This window comes from Pteropus vampyrus, unplaced genomic scaffold (assembly GCF_000151845.1).
Source record: "Pteropus vampyrus isolate Shadow unplaced genomic scaffold, Pvam_2.0 Scaffold86, whole genome shotgun sequence".
Taxonomy (NCBI): Eukaryota; Metazoa; Chordata; class Mammalia; order Chiroptera; family Pteropodidae; genus Pteropus; species Pteropus vampyrus.
In genome coordinates, this window is record NW_011888867.1 from 5,435,533 (window position 1) to 5,452,841 (window position 17,309).

General features: G+C 56.6%; 1 protein-coding gene across 2 annotated transcripts in view; it reads left to right on the plus strand.

Moving 5' to 3' along the window:
- Positions 1–1,656: 1,656 nt before the first annotated feature.
- Positions 1,657–17,309, plus strand: part of CTNNBIP1 (catenin beta interacting protein 1) — a 25,394-nt gene continuing 9,741 nt past the window's right edge. Inside the window, exons 1-3 of one of the 2 annotated variants that reach the window (XM_011363590.2) lie at positions 1,657–1,747; positions 6,256–6,374; positions 7,021–7,111. In XM_011363590.2, coding sequence (XP_011361892.1) covers positions 6,279–6,374; positions 7,021–7,111 — 187 coding nt within the window. In that variant the 5' untranslated portion in view covers positions 1,657–1,747; positions 6,256–6,278. Of the gene's footprint in view, positions 1,748–5,555; positions 5,657–6,255; positions 6,375–7,020; positions 7,112–17,309 lie in introns of those variants that run through there. The other variant, XM_011363592.2, reaches the window with a different exon arrangement.

A 17,309-nucleotide genomic window follows, 5' to 3' on the forward strand; every position in this document is an offset into this window, starting at 1 on the left:
TCCAAAGGTCCAGTTTCTTCCTGCTTCAGGACCTTTACATGAGTGTGCCCCTGAGTGCAGAGGTGGCCCCCTGGCTGGCCTCACGCTGAACAGTTGATCAGTGATAGAATGGGAAACAGAACCCGGCCCCCTGGCGTGAGTGCTGTCTCCCACTGGCTCTGGGGCCCTGCCTTCGAGCCTCGTTTGCCTCCTTCTGAACATCGACCTGGTCAGAAAATGGCAAACAGAGCAGCTGGCCATTGGTCCCTGGATAGTCCCAGAGGGGGACCCCACAGCATCCCTTAGATGCTGTCCCCTGAGGCATGACTGTGAAGCTCCTGCTGCTCCTTCGAAGGGCCGAGCCCGGTGGACAGTAGGAGGCTCACTGGCTGTCGTGGAGAAATTAAAGGCCCTCAGAAGTGGGAGAAAGTTGTCTGTCTTCACCTCTTTTTGAAGGAACATGGGGACTTGGGCGGAAAGTCCCCCAGGGGCACTTGGTGTTTGGGTGCTTTGCTATCTAGACGGATAAAAGGGCAATCAGTCATTATCAGTGTCTGTTCCTGGAGGGGTAGTCCGTGGGTGGAGGGAGTGGCCATGGCAGGTGGTGACTCTCCCATCTCAGGGCCATCTCTAGTTGGACAGATACGGGAACAAAGACCCGGGGTTAGAGTGGCGTCCACCGTAGGGGAGGCTGTTGAAATCCCCCTCTCTGTGGAAAACACTTTTCCTTTGGCCCCTTGGGTGAGCAAACAACATTCTTTGCAGAAATCGGCCAAGACCGAGGGTTTCGAAGCCCCTCTTTGTCCTTCATGGCCCTTAGAACAGGTTTCTCAAAGCATCATTCTCAGGCCCCGTCTTTACCGCAAGGCTGAGAGCTGGGAGGCCACCTTTCACCCAGGTGCTTCGAGGCCTCCGTCCCACAGCGGAGGGGGACCGAACTGCAGCGGGCTGCCAAGACGCCCTGGCGCCCCAGCTGGGCTCCCCTGTGTCTCCCCCCTGTCGGCCTCAGTCCTCGCTTCTGGCAGATCAACCTGCAGAGGACCCGAAGGATGAGGTTGTATGTGGGATGCAAAGACAAGAAGACAGTGTTTTCGGTTCTTGGAAGAGGTGTCTTTGGGATAAGTAGACATGTGGCCTGGCTAGTAGGTTGTAAATTATCTGCAGTTGTGTGTGTGTGTGTTGCATGTGTGCGTGCGTTTGTTTGTTTACATACGCCAAGCACAGGGCCACAGCGCGCGTCTGAGCACAGAGGGGTGGAGCCTGTGTCTCGCTCCTCACGTTAGGTCTGGTGGGTGCGCCTACTCATGCAGGTGCGGGACTTGCCCGTCTGCCGTCCTGGAGTGATTCACTCCCATCCACGATATCTCCAGCACAGATCTCAGTTGGGCTTGGTGACTAACCCAAGGGGAGGGGAGTATGTGGCGACCTGCTTTGGCCAGAAATGACAGGTGAGCATAGCTGCAGTCAGCAGCTTATCCCAGAGGTGTTGGTGCAGGTTCCCTGGGCTGGCCAGACACACAGGTATTTCTGGACTGCAGCAGAGCCCGCTGCCATGAGCTTCCCGCCCGCGATCTTGGATCTGTCAGCATGGGGCGTGTGCTCCAGGTTTGACTCTGGCAGCCGTCCGGGCCCTCCTGGCTCCTCCCGGCTCCTCCCATGACCCCGTGTTCTGTGTTTCCACAGGGCCGCACCTTCCTATTTCTCCCCGGCCACAGCCCACCCGTCGCAGTTGAGCACCTGTTTGCCCGAAGTTAATTTCCAGAAGCAGGTAAGGACCCCAGGGAAAGAGGTCTGGTGATGTGGCCATAGATCGGTGAGCGAGAGGGGGCCTTGGGTACAGGCTCAAGGGCTGACCGTGAACTTAGCGCATCTCGTTCGTCCCTAATCTCATTTCCTCAGATGTGTGGGTTCTTTCGGTAAAGTCGTGGTACTGCTGGTTTCTTTTAGGCTGTTAAGATGCGTGCAGTCTCTGAATTAGTATTGTATAGAAGCTCTATGAATAGCATAGTCATATGGCATTGTATTTTTGTGCAGTGTAAACATTGTATGAATGTAAATGTACGTTTTTAAGTGTGAGCATTTAAAATATATCACTTTTTTAAAAAAAATAGACAATAAACAAAAGACAAATGTTGGGACCCGTGGGGCAGAGGTAGCTTATATATCTTAAAGGACCTCTTGCTGCCTGGCCCAGCCCGAGGTTACTCAGTATTTTCTAGGATCGCCCTGGATATAAATGTATATTTCAGTTGATATAAATGTGGGTGTTAAAACAGCATTAGCTTCCCATTTGTAAATAAAAACGAGTGCAGGTGGCTATGCTTGTGTTCAGGGCCACTCGTGCCTGTGGAAGGGAGGCCAGCTTTCGGAGCTGTTTATCAGAATGGGTCTGACGGACGCATGTTCCGATCGGCAGCCCGCTCTCCCGAGATCAGTGACATCAGAGGTTTCAAAGCTGGACTTTTGCTGGAAGAGATTAGGTCCCTGCAGAGTCTGCGCAGGATGTCTCCCAGAGAACGAAGTGACCCATTTGTCACTTTGGATCCTTCCCAGTGGTCAGGAGCCCCTTCCTCAGTGTCCGTTACCTGCCAACCTTCCTTTAACAGAGATGTGGGCTCAGAACCAACAGGAGTGTGTGTGTGTGTGTGTGCGCGCGTGTGTGTGCGCGCGCGCACGCATTGGGAGGGGTGACATCTGTGTGTCTGCAGCAAATGTATGTACCTCAGTTTCTCTTAATTGCGTTTGTGCCAATCAGCTGTAATTCTCTGGAATCACCCCCACTCTTTGCATAATACGTGGATATCTGCGGCATGACCCGTAGGCACCAGCCTCTTCCCTCGCCATTTTCCATTCTTTAGCTCACCTCTACCTTTGCCTAGTTGGCTTCCAGAATGCTGTATCTCAAGAGAGAAGGCAGATCTGTCCCTGACTTAGGATTTAGAGTGGAAGTGCCACTAGGTTAGGCAATGGGGACATTTATGGGGCTAGCTGGTAGACCATAATTGAGAACATCATTACTTTTGGCTCTTACAGCTGAGGACTGAATGAATAATTGGTGTGTCTAAATTAGTTGCAGTTTGGACTTACGTAATTTAAACACATTTTAATGGAGACCAGTTCTTGATCCCTACAAGGGAGAATAAGAATTCTCAAATGATGTTAACCTGATGCTTCGTCAGAATTGTGATGAGATTTTAATGGTATGTTTGCTTAGATAGGCATCAGACCCAAACACACTTTACTGTCCCTGTAGCATGCCATCCACTGAAATGCCTGTCCTTCTCTTTAGTTATCTGACACCCTTGCTGCAGATTCTTCTGTTAAGGGCAGAATTATATAAACCAGTCGGGAAGGTCTTGTCCTTTTGGGAGCGTGAAGGGCGGGAATGTGTGCTCATTCGCCACATTCTGCCCCAGATCCATGTGTTCCCTCTGTTGGGAGGCAGGGCAGAATCCCAGGAGAGCTGGAAGAATCCTAGAAGGCCATAATGTTTAGAAGTGACAAGATTCTTCCCCAAAGCAAGAAGAAACAGTTTAAGAATCAGTCTCTGCCAGGAAAGTGTGCTGAAGTGGGAACAGTCTGGCCCCAGTGACACATTCGGATACCCACGCCACCCTGCAAGCTCCCCACCTAGTAATCACAGCATGAGTGCGGCGAGGATTGGGGACAGGAAGGCTACAGTGCATACATGCACACTTATACGCATGTGTGCGTGCACGCACACACACACACACACACACACACACACACACACACACACACACACACTACTGCTAGTTCTGAGCCTATGTCTCAGTTGGAGACAGCTTGGCTGGTCAGGAAAGGACAGTGAGGAAGGATTCCGGACCGCTGTGAAGCCAGGGCCCCTAGCTCCTGCGATGTGCAGCAAAACCAGATACGTATCCTTGCCTGGTGGAGCCGGCCTCCTGAAAGAGTGGCTAGATCTTGCTCTGGGACCTGGGACTGCGGCATGGTTTGTGACAGGATCAGAGTTAGGGCTTGAGCAGAATGAGCCCTTGGGGTTGAGGTGCGGAGGGCCAGCCCTGGAACACTGCTTCTTTTGTGTGTAGCGACACCTAGCGGCTGGGGACTTGTTTTCCATCGTGTCTTGACCCGGGACAGAATTGGAAGATTTTACTTCTGGAGCCCCTAAACTCCCAGTTTGGGGAGCGTTTCAGATGGCCTTTAGGGAACACGATGGCCAATGGCATGCAAACCACTTAGGAACGAGAGTCCCTTGGAAAAGCTCAGTCTAGTTCTGGAGACTGGATTAGGTGCTTTAGTCTCTTTTCAACACGATGACATTTGGCCCTAGATTGATGTAGATGTCATAGGGAGAGGCAAGCTGGGACACTAACTGGGCTGTGTTAATTGAGCTCCCACCAGGCATGGTGCCAAGCACCAGGGTCCAGGACGGGTGAGCGAAGCAGGCATGGCCCTGGTCTTTCAGCCAGGCTGGGGAGAGACAGAAGCAAGTACCCCAACAAGGTGCCTTCAGACAGCTGGGACAGGACAGGCTGCGCGACTGGAAGTGTGGGGTGCGGTAGAGGATGCACAGAGCCTGCTCGGGCTGTGCTGTCAGGAAAGCTTTCCTGGGAAGGTGTATTTGAGTGAGATGAAGGATGGAGAAGATCCAGTTCCGGGCCCAGGGGACCAGTGCAAAGGCTGCTGGGAGAAGAGCTTCTTGGCCTGTAGCAGACACAGACTGGGGCCAGGCAGGCAAACCGGCCAGGGGAGGACTGCGGGCCTCGCAAGGACTAGCCGGGTTCTGAGCTCGGGCGAAGCGGAGAGTGATGTCATCTGCTCTGGCTTCTTTTTAAAGATCATCCCAGTGGGGCGGTTGAGCGGAAGGCTGTGAGAAGGGGTCAGCGTGATAAATGAAACCCCAGAACCAAGCTCTCCCACTCAGCAGTGCGAGGCAGTTGGGGTTTTTCTCTGCGTTCTGTGCACCCCACCCTGGGGACGGTGGGGGCTGCTTCTCCACAGACCATTCTCGAGGCACCTTACCGTTCTTTTCCCCCGTTACTGGTCGCTAGGCCCTTTTCTGAAGCCAGAGGAGGTGGAAGTGGGGCGGACAGTAGACTAGGGAGCCTGGGGCTGGGGCTTTGTGGTGGAAAGAGAGGCTCCGAAAGGGGACCCTGTCACATCAAGCATACAGCAGCCACTTAAGCCCTGACTTGCCAGCTCTTTGGTCTGTTGCTGGGCTTGTAAGGCCAGCGCCTCTCTTAGGTTATGGGGACTGAGCCGTTGACAGTGTTCCTCCAGGGAAGCTGCTGTTCAGGGCTCTGGCACACTGGAGTCCTCCCTTTGCATGGGAGCCACCCTCCCCAGGAGAGCCACCCTGCCTGGGAGAGCCTGCTGGTCCAGGGCTTGCTGGCCCCTGAGGGATGGACGGTGTGAGGGGTGTCTTTGGCCTGCCAGCCCAGTTCCCTTGGTCCTCTGAGATCAGCTCCCTGGCACCGGGGCTGCCGAGGCTCCACCCTCACCAGCTGCTGCGTTATTTCTGACTCATCCAAGAGTTACAAATATGTAATCTAAACCCCTCCACGCCTGGCTTCCTCCCCACGAGCTCCTCCCCAAGAGGAAGCCCTGGGACTTCTCTCCTGGGGCCTTTCTGCAGGTCGAGTCCCGCTGCACCTGGACGCAGCCGCCGCCTGCAGGAGCCGCCCTCTGCCAGGTGGGGTGGCCTAGGAAGGCAGTGGCAGTGAGCCAGGGTGGGTGCCTGTGCCCCAAAGCCCTGGGCCCGCCTGTCCCCATCGCGGGACTCCTTGGAGCCCAGCCCAGGAGCTGGCCTCTTGAATTCATCAGGAGCTTTGGCCAAGGGAGCTGTCTTGGTGTCTGAGGGCTGGGTACTGACCTCACAGTTTCTCCAGCGAAGGCCCCAACCAGCTGCCTCTGATCATGTCACTTGCTCCTTATGGAAGTTGCTTGCTTTGAAAACCTGGGACACTTCAGGGTCATGCAGAACATCTCTTGTGGCTCATAGCAGGAGCCTTGCGGAGGGGGTGGCCAGAGGTAGAACTGTCCGAAGTCTCCCTGGGCCAACAGCTCTGTACAGAGGGGCCGCCAGCGCCTGCCCTAGGGCATAGGTGCTCAGTCTGGCCGTTGGCTAGTAGGGATGAGGGAGGGACAGGCCACTGGCTGCCGGCTCTGGGCTCTCAGAAACAAGACTCTGCAGCAAAGTGGACTCCCCGACAACCCCCGCCAAGCACCCTGTCTGTATCAGGGCGTGTCTCATCCCGACACCTGTCCCCTCCCCGTGTGTGCCTTCTGCAGGAGTGCCCAGAGCTGGCCAGGGCATGAACCGTGAGGGGGCCCCCGGGAAGAGTCCGGAGGACGTGTACGTTCAGCAGAAGGTCCGGGTGCTGCTCATGCTGAGAAAGATGGGATCGAACGTGAGTGCTGTGCGGTGGGTGATGCGCCCCAGCCCCCCAGGGGGGTGCCTGCTGCGGGCAGACCAAAGGCTGTGGCCACCTCCTGTGGCCACTGCGGTCAGGGAGGGGGCATGCTGAGCCTGTAGTTTGGCTCTGTGGCTAATTCATGTGGCACAGGGCCCAGCATGTCCAGTTCCGGGCGCACTGCGGGGGCAGTCTTCCTGCCCATCCCCCACCTTCCACTCCCCCCCACACCTTCCCCATCTCCACCAAGTTTGGGCCAGCTGAGGGAGAGTTCTAAGGGCCCACCTTCCTTTCCTCCCCTTCCCCACCCCCAAAAGATCTCCCCCAGGAGGGTGCCCCTGGGGCTCTGGCCCGGACGGGCACCAGTGGGCAGTAGATACACAGCAGCACTTACTGGAGCATGGCCTGTGTCTTCCTGCTGGTCCGCACTGCACTGGAACGCAGTTTGCCCTCAGTGGCCCAGCCCAGGAACCAAGTTTTGGGGGCGAGGGTGCTCACTCTGGTCCTGAGGGGTCAAATCTCGGGGATAGAGGGCCCGGGAGCGGAGCGAGGGAGGAGACACGTCTCCGGGATCTCGCAGACCTGGGCAGGTGCCCTCAAGAGCCGTGCGCCCGCCGCTCATGCCGCTCTCTCGCCCTTGCAGCTGACGGCCAGTGAGGAGGAGTTCCTGCGCACCTACGCGGGGGTGGCCAGCAGCCAGCTCAGCCAGCTGCCGCAGCACCCCATCGACCAGGGTGAGTCTGGGCCCGCGGCCGGCCACGCCCTCCCAGGCACCTGCTCATGGCCCCTTTAGAAAGCATAGCGCCAGCCCTCCGAGGTGGCAGTCCATGGGACAGACAGGCAGACAAGGAGGGTCCACAGACCCCCCGCCCCACAGAGCCAAGACCTGGCAGGTGGTCGCATCCAGGGAGGAGCCCTGGGAACTGGTCCTGGAGGAGGCAGAAATGGAGGTGTCTAGGGGCCCCTGTCACTTGACTGCACAGGCTCTGGGGGTCACATTCCTTAGCCTTTGGCCTGACCCCTGCCCACCCAGCCCCTGTGCAGGCACAGCGAGACACCCTTGCGTGCTAGGCAACGTGGTGGCTGGGGTGTTCCTGGCAGTGCCCAGAGTGGAGGCCCCAACAGCCCTGGAAGTCTCTGTGTGCCCTCAAGAGTTATTTCTTTTTGAGAGTTATTTCTTTTTGAGGTGCCCTCAACCCGTCATAATAATAGTAGTGGATGACATTTGTGTATATTGGCTGGCAGGCATGTACTAAGTGCTTGATACATGTCATTTCACTTAATTGTAGATAGCTACTGTTTGTATTATTTCCACTTAACTGGCAAGGAACCGGGTTCACAAGCAGCAAGTTACTGCCCTGGGCCATGCAGCCAGTCCCCAGGGGGCCTGAGGTGCAGACCTGCAGCCCGACTCTGGAAATGGGTTCTGGGTGTGTCGCTGTCTGTCCCGGAGCAGCAGGAGCCTGCCAGCCACTCATGGGCTCTCCCTTTCTGGAAGGCTTACCCTGACCAGCATCTGTATCAAGTCCTTTCCTCCATTCTAATTACCCTTAGTCTGAATCATTGGTCATAAGATGGTGGGGCCCATGGCATATCCCATGGGAGGGGGCTCCCCTGAGCAGAGTGTGGAGGGTGCCTTTGCCCATCCGTGAGGCCGAGGAGGAGAGCAGGTCTGGCACACGGGGCTGCTTGTCTTGAAGCTGCCCTTGTTCTCTTGGATGTCACAGGGCTCTGCCCTGGCACAGGGCCCAGTTCCCAAGCTCTGACGTTGGGCATGACCCAGCCTGTGCACCCAACTCAGCAGAAACGTACAGGACGTCCCCGTGGCTCAGGCAGCTCCCTGGGACAGCCCCTCGCCGTGCATAGCTCGCCTGAGCTACACTCGTATGGCAGCCTGTTCTGGGAGCTGGGGAGAAATAAGGGGTGTGGCGTGTGCCCCTGCCCCAGCCTGGGACCTTTTTTCTGGAGAGCCCTCTTCTCTTCCAGGCTGATCTGGGTTTCTCACCCAGGTCCCTCTCCCCTGGCTGCCGAACCATATCTACCTGAAGCCCTCAGGTTTCTGAGTCCCTGGGGAATTACCTTTTCTCCCACCCTGGTCTTGGATCACTGAGTTAACCTGAACTTGAGCTGGGGTGGTAAGAATGCCTCTAGAAGATTGCTCTTAATGGAAGAAGTCAAAATAGGTTGTAGAACTAAATGGCAGTATAGGGAACAGCACATACACACCCCCCACTCACGCGTGTACGTGTATAGAAAAAAATAGCTGAAAGATATGTACCAGGCTGTTAAATAGAAACTTTCACTAGAGGGTAGAGCTTCTAAGGGGCTTTCACTTTCCAAGCCACACGTTTTTGTAAAACTAATTTTTTAATGTTCGATACACATTTCTTTTGTAATAAGAGGAAGTTTTAAAAGGTTTTTTTTTTTTAATGAGATTTTATCTCGCTTAGCTAAAACCAACAGTTAAGAATAATAAAAATGAGCTCTGTCGAGTAGTTTAAGGAGGTCACGGTGACCTCACCTGGCCTGAAACTGCTGAGCAGTCAGGAGTGAGTCATGGGCTTGTGGCTATGACCATGTGGGCCCCAGAAGCCAGGCCCTCGTGAGTGTGGGGTGTCCCCAGGACAGCCAGGCTGGCTTCAGACATGTCTGTCTCTCGAGCCAGCAGAGAGTCTCTGGGGAGGCTGGTGGCAGAAGTGGTTCTCTGCTGGTGGGGTGTCCGTCATGCTGCCCCTCACCTCCATGGTCACCTCTGACCTAAACTTCCCTGGAAGACACGCAATGCCGAAAGCCGCAGAAAGCCCCAGAATTCCCGTGGACTGTGAGTTGGGGCGGGGGTGGCTGTGCCTGGAGGAGCTTCACAAGTACGCCATTATTCTCTCGGTGTACCCGAAGATACCACAACAAAACAGCAACCAGTGCGGTCCAGGAGGTGCAGACCTCAGAGCAGGACCTTCCGCTTCTGCCCTTGCCGTGGCGCCAGATGGGTCTCGGCTGAAATTCTAGACAGCCTGCCCTCTCTGTTGGCAGAGCCGACCTCAGCTAGTGCCACAGGTATGCTGCTATCAGAGTCTCCGGTGCTGCCCAGATGGCAAAAGCCCTGGATCATTGCTTCCAGTGCGCGGGACTCCAGCATGAAAGGCCCCGGAAGGCCTAGGAGCAGTCAGGGTGATGGGCGTGACCGTCCGCCAGAAGCCTGGTGTGAGTGCCTCCTGCCACTAGGTGGCACTGTCTCTCAGCGAATGCCCGCCGAGCTCCCCTCCTTGGGTGCTGGCCGCTCTTACCAATTGCTATTCCCGCTCTCCTCGGTAGGGGGCCTGAGGCTGCCCAACCGATGAGTCAGCGTGTGGCGGTGGTCCTGGGGTCCTGCCCTCCACCGCGCACACTTCCCCTTCGAGTTAGGAGGGGTCTGGTGCCGGGGGCACTGCTTGCCGTCCCCAGACCCACGGAGCAGAGGGGCGTACTGCAGGCTGGCCCCTCACCCTGCATCCAGGCCTCGCTGCCCACCTCCCCATCCTATTCTTCCCTTGGTGGACTTGTGTCCAATATCTGCTGGGTGTGGGTCTGCAGCTTTGGGGCTCACTAAATGGTTCCTGTAGAGGGCCCCAGAGTGTGGGTCTGCAGCTTCGGGGCTCACTAAATGGTTCCTGTAGAGGGCTCCTAGAGTGTGGGTCTGCAGCTTCGGGGCTCACTAAATGGTTCCTGTAGAGGGCCCCAGAGTGTGGGTCTGCAGCTTCGGGGCTCACTAAATGGTTCCTGTAGAAGGCCCAGTGGTCCCCTAGCGCTGAACTGAACGGCGGACCTGCCTGGCCTCTGTTGCTTGAGACCACCCGTGACAGCCTCCTTACGGAAGCCCTCCTCCTCCCTCCTCTCCCATGATGCACACCTCCCTCCTCCCCCAGCCCCGCCTCTCCGGCTGCTCCTCCCCACTTTCCGCCTCTGCTCATTCCCCCTGCAAGCATCTCCTTTCCCTTCATCATGCTGCTGCTTTTTGTATTCTGTCCTCTTGCCTCTCAGTCTCACGTGCTCTTTCTAGAAGGCCACATGCACTCCCGTGACTTTGACAGAGCCCTGTCCTGACCCCAGAACTCTGTGTGCGAGTCTCTGCTGACCGTCTTGTCACAGATGGCCCACACTCAGCAGAGCCACATTCACCACCTCCCCTTGCCCTGTTCTTTCAGGATGAATGTACCCCCCACATACCCAGTGTCCTGGGGACCCACCATTCAGTCCCGTCTTCCCCAGATGTCTCGTAAGTTACCAAGTCCTTTGATTCTCCTGCCATAATGCTCCTCAGATCGGCTGCATCTGAACACCCATTTTGGTCTGAGCCCTGCAAACAGCTCCTAACTGGCACCTCGACTTCTCATCTTGCCCACTGCACTGCACTCTCGACCCCACAGCCAGAGGGCCTTTTGAAGGCGGCATCAGCAGATCTCTCCCTTACTCAGAATCTTTCAGTGGCTTCCTACTGCCGTGAGGATAAAATTGCAGTGTGTGTCCATGCCTTTCTACCTCTGCATTTGCCTCTCACCTGCCCAGAGCCCAGCCCTAACCGCACACCCCCTCCTCTGTCTTCCCCAGGCCAGGCCAGGCCAGGCCAGGCCAGGCCAGGCCCTCCTGCAGTTTCCTGCTCACGCGTGCACCTCTGCTGTGCTGCTGCCCACACCGTCTCCTGGTCTGTCTCTTGACAAACTCCAAGTTCCCTGATCTTGGGACTGTGGCTTCCTCTTCATGTTTATGTATGGGGCTGGGAGCCCATGGTCCCTCAGGAAGAGAGGAACGTAGAGTCAGTTCTCTGAGCACTGTCTCCTGGTCTCCAAGGGTAGCTGGGCGGAGCTGACAGCCAGGCAGGACTGACTTTGAATCAAAGGAAATCAATACTTCTCTGGGAAGGTCACCTTGCTGGGAAGGCCCAGCTGTGGCTTCCAAAGCAGGCGCGACAGAATGCTGAGTTCATTCCTTTCTTACCGCCTGCGCTGCTCTCTCCGTAACACACATAGATCGTTTTCCCTGGCTATGAAATAATGCACGGTCATTGTAGAAAACCGGGGAATGGCAGAAACAGCTGCAGCGCTTTAAGGATCGAATCCTACCACTAGCCGTAGCCACTATTACCTTTCGTTAAATTTCCCATCAGCCTTTTAAAAATATGGATGTATTTCCCTCATAAAGTTGGGACTATCCAGTATAAACATTGTGATACTCACTTTAACTTCCAGTTTTTACTTCTGATAATTTTACAAAGTTCTTACACAATTTTCAGGAAAACATTTTGGCAATTGCGTAATATGCAGCCATATGACTGTACGGTGGTTTTTCACCAATCCTTTACTGTTGGACATTTGTCTCTCATTGCTATTAATTATAATAACATTAAACGTTGAGCTCCTTCTATGAGCCAGGTTCCTTGTGAAGCAGCATACAAGGATTATCCCAGTGAACCCTCGCGATAGCCCTGTGGGGCAGGTGCTGTCATGCATCCCATCTTCAGGATGAGGTGGCAGGCCCGGAGAGGTCAAGTAAGAAGCTCACGGCTGGGTCCAGGGTGTGGCAAACATGGAACATACTTGAGTATAAATCATCATTTATTTTAGGGAAAATTCTAGAAGTGGCTTACAAGCTATACGCAGGGCATGTTTTACCTGAGGAACAGGTGTGATTTAGGCAGTTAATGTATTTTAGGAGGCACAGAAAAAATTTGGAGAAGTTTTCTATTGCCTTGGTATTCCGGGCCCTGCAGCACTTTTGAATGTGCCATTTCCCTGGGAGCTCTGTCTCTTCCCACCTGGGCACCACAGAGGGGCACAGGGCACCCAGGAGTGCCAGTCCCAGGTCCCCGATGCACTTTGCAAAGGCTTCCCTGTGGCCAGCCGCCTGCAGAGCTGTCATCCTGTGTGATGCTTCGTGTGGGCCCTTGTCAGGGTGTTCCTGGGCTGTTAAGCGTGCTGTCTAGACATGGTCCGTTTCATTACGGGACCTCTGTCCTTCCTCTTCCTTTCTTGGCCCTATGAGCTGCGGCGCTGGCGTGGTGGCCCCTCGGGCCCATTCCAGCCTCCGTCCCATCACGCGCTTCCTCTAAGAGACTTTCCAGGGACGGTCCCCAGCCCGGAGCCAGCTGGGCTGTCTCAGGGCTCTGCTGGCTCTCCCCCTCGGAAGCCAAGGCTGCTGGCCCAAGGTATACTGCCAGGGAGCCAAAAATAGGTCATTTGGTCTCAGAGTTACACTGGAACCTTCGTAAAGTAGCTATGGTCACCGGCAAACCAGCAGAGAGCCAGCAGCTGCAAGGGTATGGCCCACCCATTGCATAGCACTCCACAGTTGATCACCCCACTCGACCCTCTCGGCGGCCCATGGGTGCGGATGCTGGCAACATCGTCTCCATTTTACAGCCAGCGTTCTTCCCAGAAGCCTCTCCCACACCCTCCGAGCCCCTGTTCTTCCGCACCCTCCATGCAGCCCCCTCTGGCCCCTTCCGGGGTCGGTGGCGGCTCCTCCTCTCGACCTGAGCTGCCTGTGGATCTTTCTGTCTGTGTGTCCATTGTCATATTATGTCCATTAGCCCCATGGGTCCGGGGCCTGTGCTGTGTTCAGCCTGTAGTCCAGCTTCTGGCTCAGAGCAGGGGTTTGCTGGGTCCCTGTGTGGGCCGAGCCCTGGGGAGGCGAGTCTGTGAGAGGCTCCTCTGTGCAGACCGTCCACTGGGGGTCCTGGGACCCTTCTCTCCCGGCGTGCGGCTCCCAGGCTTCTCCCAGAGGCTCCAGATGATAACGAACTCTGTCAGGCCCCAGGAGAATGGGATGGGATGCTAATCTTTTTTCACTTTAATCAACACTTCCATGACAGTTACCTGTAACCTGGTAATAATAAATGGAGCCAAAAAAATCAGACATACATTGAACCCAACTGAAAAATCAACCAAAAGGACTCGTTATGTGATAACTTGTATCCCAGAAAAAGGAAAAAAAATCCAGAAAGGGTAGGGAATGTGCCGAAGCGCAGGCCGGGGCTCCGCTGGGCATTCTGGGTCTGGCCTGTGCAGAGCGGCTTCGACCCTCCCCTCGTAGGAGCTGTGGCTTCTGTCGTTCAGAGCGGAGAACAAAGGCCTCCTCCTCCTGCAACTCCAGTGAACCTGCAGACACCTGGGGAGAGGCCGACCTCCGCCTTAGAGAAGTGTCTTCCAGTGAGGGGACACATTAGCCCCTGGATCTGCATGCCGGGCGTAGTGCCAGGGGACGGTCCGCGCCCTCGAGCCACCAGCGCAGCAGAGTGGACACGGGAACGGCTGTGTAAAGCTCTGGGCACACAGGTCACCCTGTGAGTGAAACCCACCTAGGAAGCCGCAGAGAGGAGGCGCTGTTTGCCTGGGCCTTGGGGGGGACGTGGGAATGTGTGGGGGCAAACTAGGGGGAGGACGTCGTAGGCTGAGGGAGGCCCTGGAGCCTGCCCAGCCTGTGCAAGTATTGGGTGTCTTCCTGTCTCCCGAAGAGACCGGTATGGCGGTAGCCGATTGGGTGGTAAGTGGCTATAAAAGCCAGTGGGCTCAGAACAGAGTTTATTCTGAAGACTTCAAGGGGTCACCACAGGCCTGCGGGGGACTGTCCTCCATCTAGGGTGAGTGCTGGGGGCAGGCCACAGGGCAGAGGGTAAGGCAGGAAAACAGCCAAAGGTCACAGTGACGTCAACTGCAACGTGATGCAGTGCATTTCAGAGGCAGGACATTTAGGATGAGACCCGCAGGCTGGGTGAACAGGTGGGGGTGGGGTTTGAGACCAAGGACGCAGCGGACGGGGCACCTGGTTTGAGAGGGAGGGAGGGGAGCTCCGAGTAGGAGGTGCCTGTGGGTGTCCGGGGGGGGGCAAGAGTGAGGTCAGAGCTCTGGAGCAAGGTGGGAGCCCGCACGAGGCCTGGGTGTGGGTGAGGGTGAGGGTGAGGCGTGGAGTTGAGCGGAGTCGCCCTGGAAAGCAGGCAGAGTGAGGGCAGGGGGGCACGCAACACAGCTCTGAGGACAGCGGCAGGGGTGGGGGGCACGGGAGCTCTGGAAGGAGGGAAGGTCAGCAGGTTCACTATCAGGGTCCCCTGGGCTTGCAATTAAGAGGTCAGTGGTGACTTTTCGTGGAAGTTTCTGTGGAGCCCCAGCTGGAAGGCAGATTGCCCTGGGCTGGGAGGAGATGGAAGCAGGCAGGAGGACAAGTCCCCTTCGGAATGTTGGCCGGGAAGGGACAGTAGCTAAGGGGCGGAGAGTAGAATTCAAGGGACAGTTTGTAGCGTTGAGTTCTTAGAGTGTGGGCCACAGACCACTACACCTGAATCACCGAGGGCACTTACCGAAATGCAGACTCCCAGGCCCCACCCCAGTCCTCCTGAATCAGAGTGGCTGCCAGGCGAGCCTGGGAGTCTGCATTCAGAACAACCCCAAGGCAATCGTGAGGCCCACTAGCATTTGAGACTGACAGGACCTTGAAGGCCCAGTCATTTCTGACCCTTGGAGGGATCCACCCACTCCTCCCAGCTTCCGCGCCCTCTCTGCAAGTTCTGGGGTCTAAAGGAGCTTACATTTGGGGAGACTGAAGAACTAGAGTAAGAAGGATGGGGACTTCGTCTGGGAAGACAAAGCCCAGAGGTAGGGTGTGTGTCTTGGGCTCAGCAGAGGTGTGGAGGAGGCGAGGTGGGTTTGGGGGAGCCAGTCTGGGATAGAGCAGAGCAGATGGGTTTTGGGGAGTGGGTACAGGACTAGGGAAGATGAGTTTCGGGGAGCTGGTCTGGGATGGAGCAGAGCAGGTGTGGTAGAACCCGAGTTATGACCCCACAGATGCTGTTTGTGGCACTCGATGCTGCAGACGTTATCCTGGACGCACCCTGCGTTGCAGGGCCAGGCCCCTGGACTCCAGAGTCCACCAAAGTAGCCCAAGCCCGCAGAGGGCCCTCGATGGCTCGTCAGGAAGCCCGGCGCCCCTGCCCGGAGCCGACTCCACGTCGTGGCCCACATGCCCCACCTTCCAGCAGCTTGGGTGCCTGGTGATGTGGTTGTCAGCCGGGAGCCCAGTAGGTGCCACCAGGCCTGGTGCCTGCTTTGGCTTCTGAGACCTTGGTGGATCAGGGCTGCTGTCACCATGGCAACCAGTGTCTTGCTGTCTCTGGGTAAAAGCCATCCCGGGGGAACTTTGGGCATCAGAGCTAATATACATAGAACCCCCCAGGCTCCTAGACTGCAGCTGCTGAAAACAGCACATGCCACCCAGCGGGTCTGGATTCGTCTGGGGGGCCTGGTCCAGGGTGGTGCCTGAGCCTCATCCCCGTGGAGACTTTCTTTCTTAAAGGAGCATTGGGGACCTATTTTCCAGGAGTCGTACTGCCTGGCCCATCTCCCCAGAGCTGGTAGCTGAGCCACTGTAGCACTCAGTAGCCAGGGAGATTCGGTTCTGATAGCAGGATAATGAGCTCAGAGGGCGAGGAGTTACCACAACTAGAAGCTATGCGGTCAGAGAACGGGGCGGGCATCGGGAGGTGGGGTCGCATTTCCGCTCCGGCCCCCAGCTGCGAGCATGGAGCATGGCTGGGGCCTGGCAGGCCGGGCTCCCCGGACGGCTTCGAAGTGAATTCCCTTTGCTGTCTCCTGCCTCCAGTGGCCGTGGGAATTTGGAGACTGGGATTTCAGGGTTGTATTTCTGAGTTTCTCAGACCTCTGTGGTTTACCCTTGTAAGGGTACTAGGCCCCTTAGGTCAAGAGGTCACAAGATCCCTGTCCCCAGAGGCCAGCGAGGGGTGTGAGGGTTTCGAAGAGGCCGTTGTCCCAGAACGTGTGGTTGTGTGGGGCTGGGCTTGGAGGAGCCCATGGCTTCAAATCTAGAGATGTCGGTACCCCCGCCCAGGCTGATGCTGATTCTGGGAGTCCTCCCTTTTGTCCAGTGACATCTGTACAGGGCTGTGTCCTGGACTCTGGCCTGGACTCTATTACAGAGGCAAAGCTGGCACTGGGCGTGGGATGGGGCGGCCCACTGGGTGCCCTGCCTGGGTTCAGGGAGCTGCGCCCTCACCAGCGCCTCGGCCTTGCTTTCCCCTAGGGCTGAGGCCTGGGCCAATCTTTGAGACCAAACCCGTGTCAGTTTCTTGGCTGCAGCTTGCCCTGGGGCTGTTCTCTTTCCGGCCACCTGTGAGCACCAGTTCTGGGCTGGACTTTGTAGCACCCGGGGCTAGAAGAGCTCTTGTCTCAGAGTGTCCCCCTGCAGCCTGGAGCTTTGAGAAACAGCAGGAACTGCAGGGTCCTCATGTCATGGGCGGCAAGGCCGTCCCTTCCTTCCTCGCCCGCAGGGTCCCTCCTGGAGAGGGAGGGTGGTGTTGGGGGCTGTGTTGTTTGCTCTGGGGCCTGAGCCCAGCTCCCTGTGAGCTCCAGGCTCTGTGCTTTTCCAGGACTGAGCCCGAAGTTTCTGGAAAGGGGGAGGGGCTCCACTAGGACCTTCCCACCAGGTCTAAGAAGTGGAAACTGAGTTTTCGCGCCCCACCCATTGGCCTCAGCGCTGCGGCCAGCTCCATGTCCCTCTTTCTCTTCTTTTCCACCCACTGTCACTGACCCGGCTATAAACACATGGCCAATAGGACGATGTTCTGGCTTTTCAGGAAACGGATTGAGGTGCCTAGTGTGTCGATGAAAAGACCTTTAACTTAGAGCCTCAAATACCAAGAGATTCTCCAGACACTGGGGGTTGTGCCCGGGCACCCCGGGGGCTTTCTCCAAACCACACTGCCCCCTGCGCCCCGCACCCGGAGTGAGCGGGACCGCCTGACAGCAGCGTGCAGATTCCCGTCGGTCAGCCGGGCCGTGGGCCAAGGGCGGGCCGGAGCGTGGAGCCTGTTCCCGCTTTGGAAGCGGCTGTTGTGAATTCGTCCTGAGCTTGCACACAGACCAGTGACCCCATTGTCTGTCTCCCACCCCC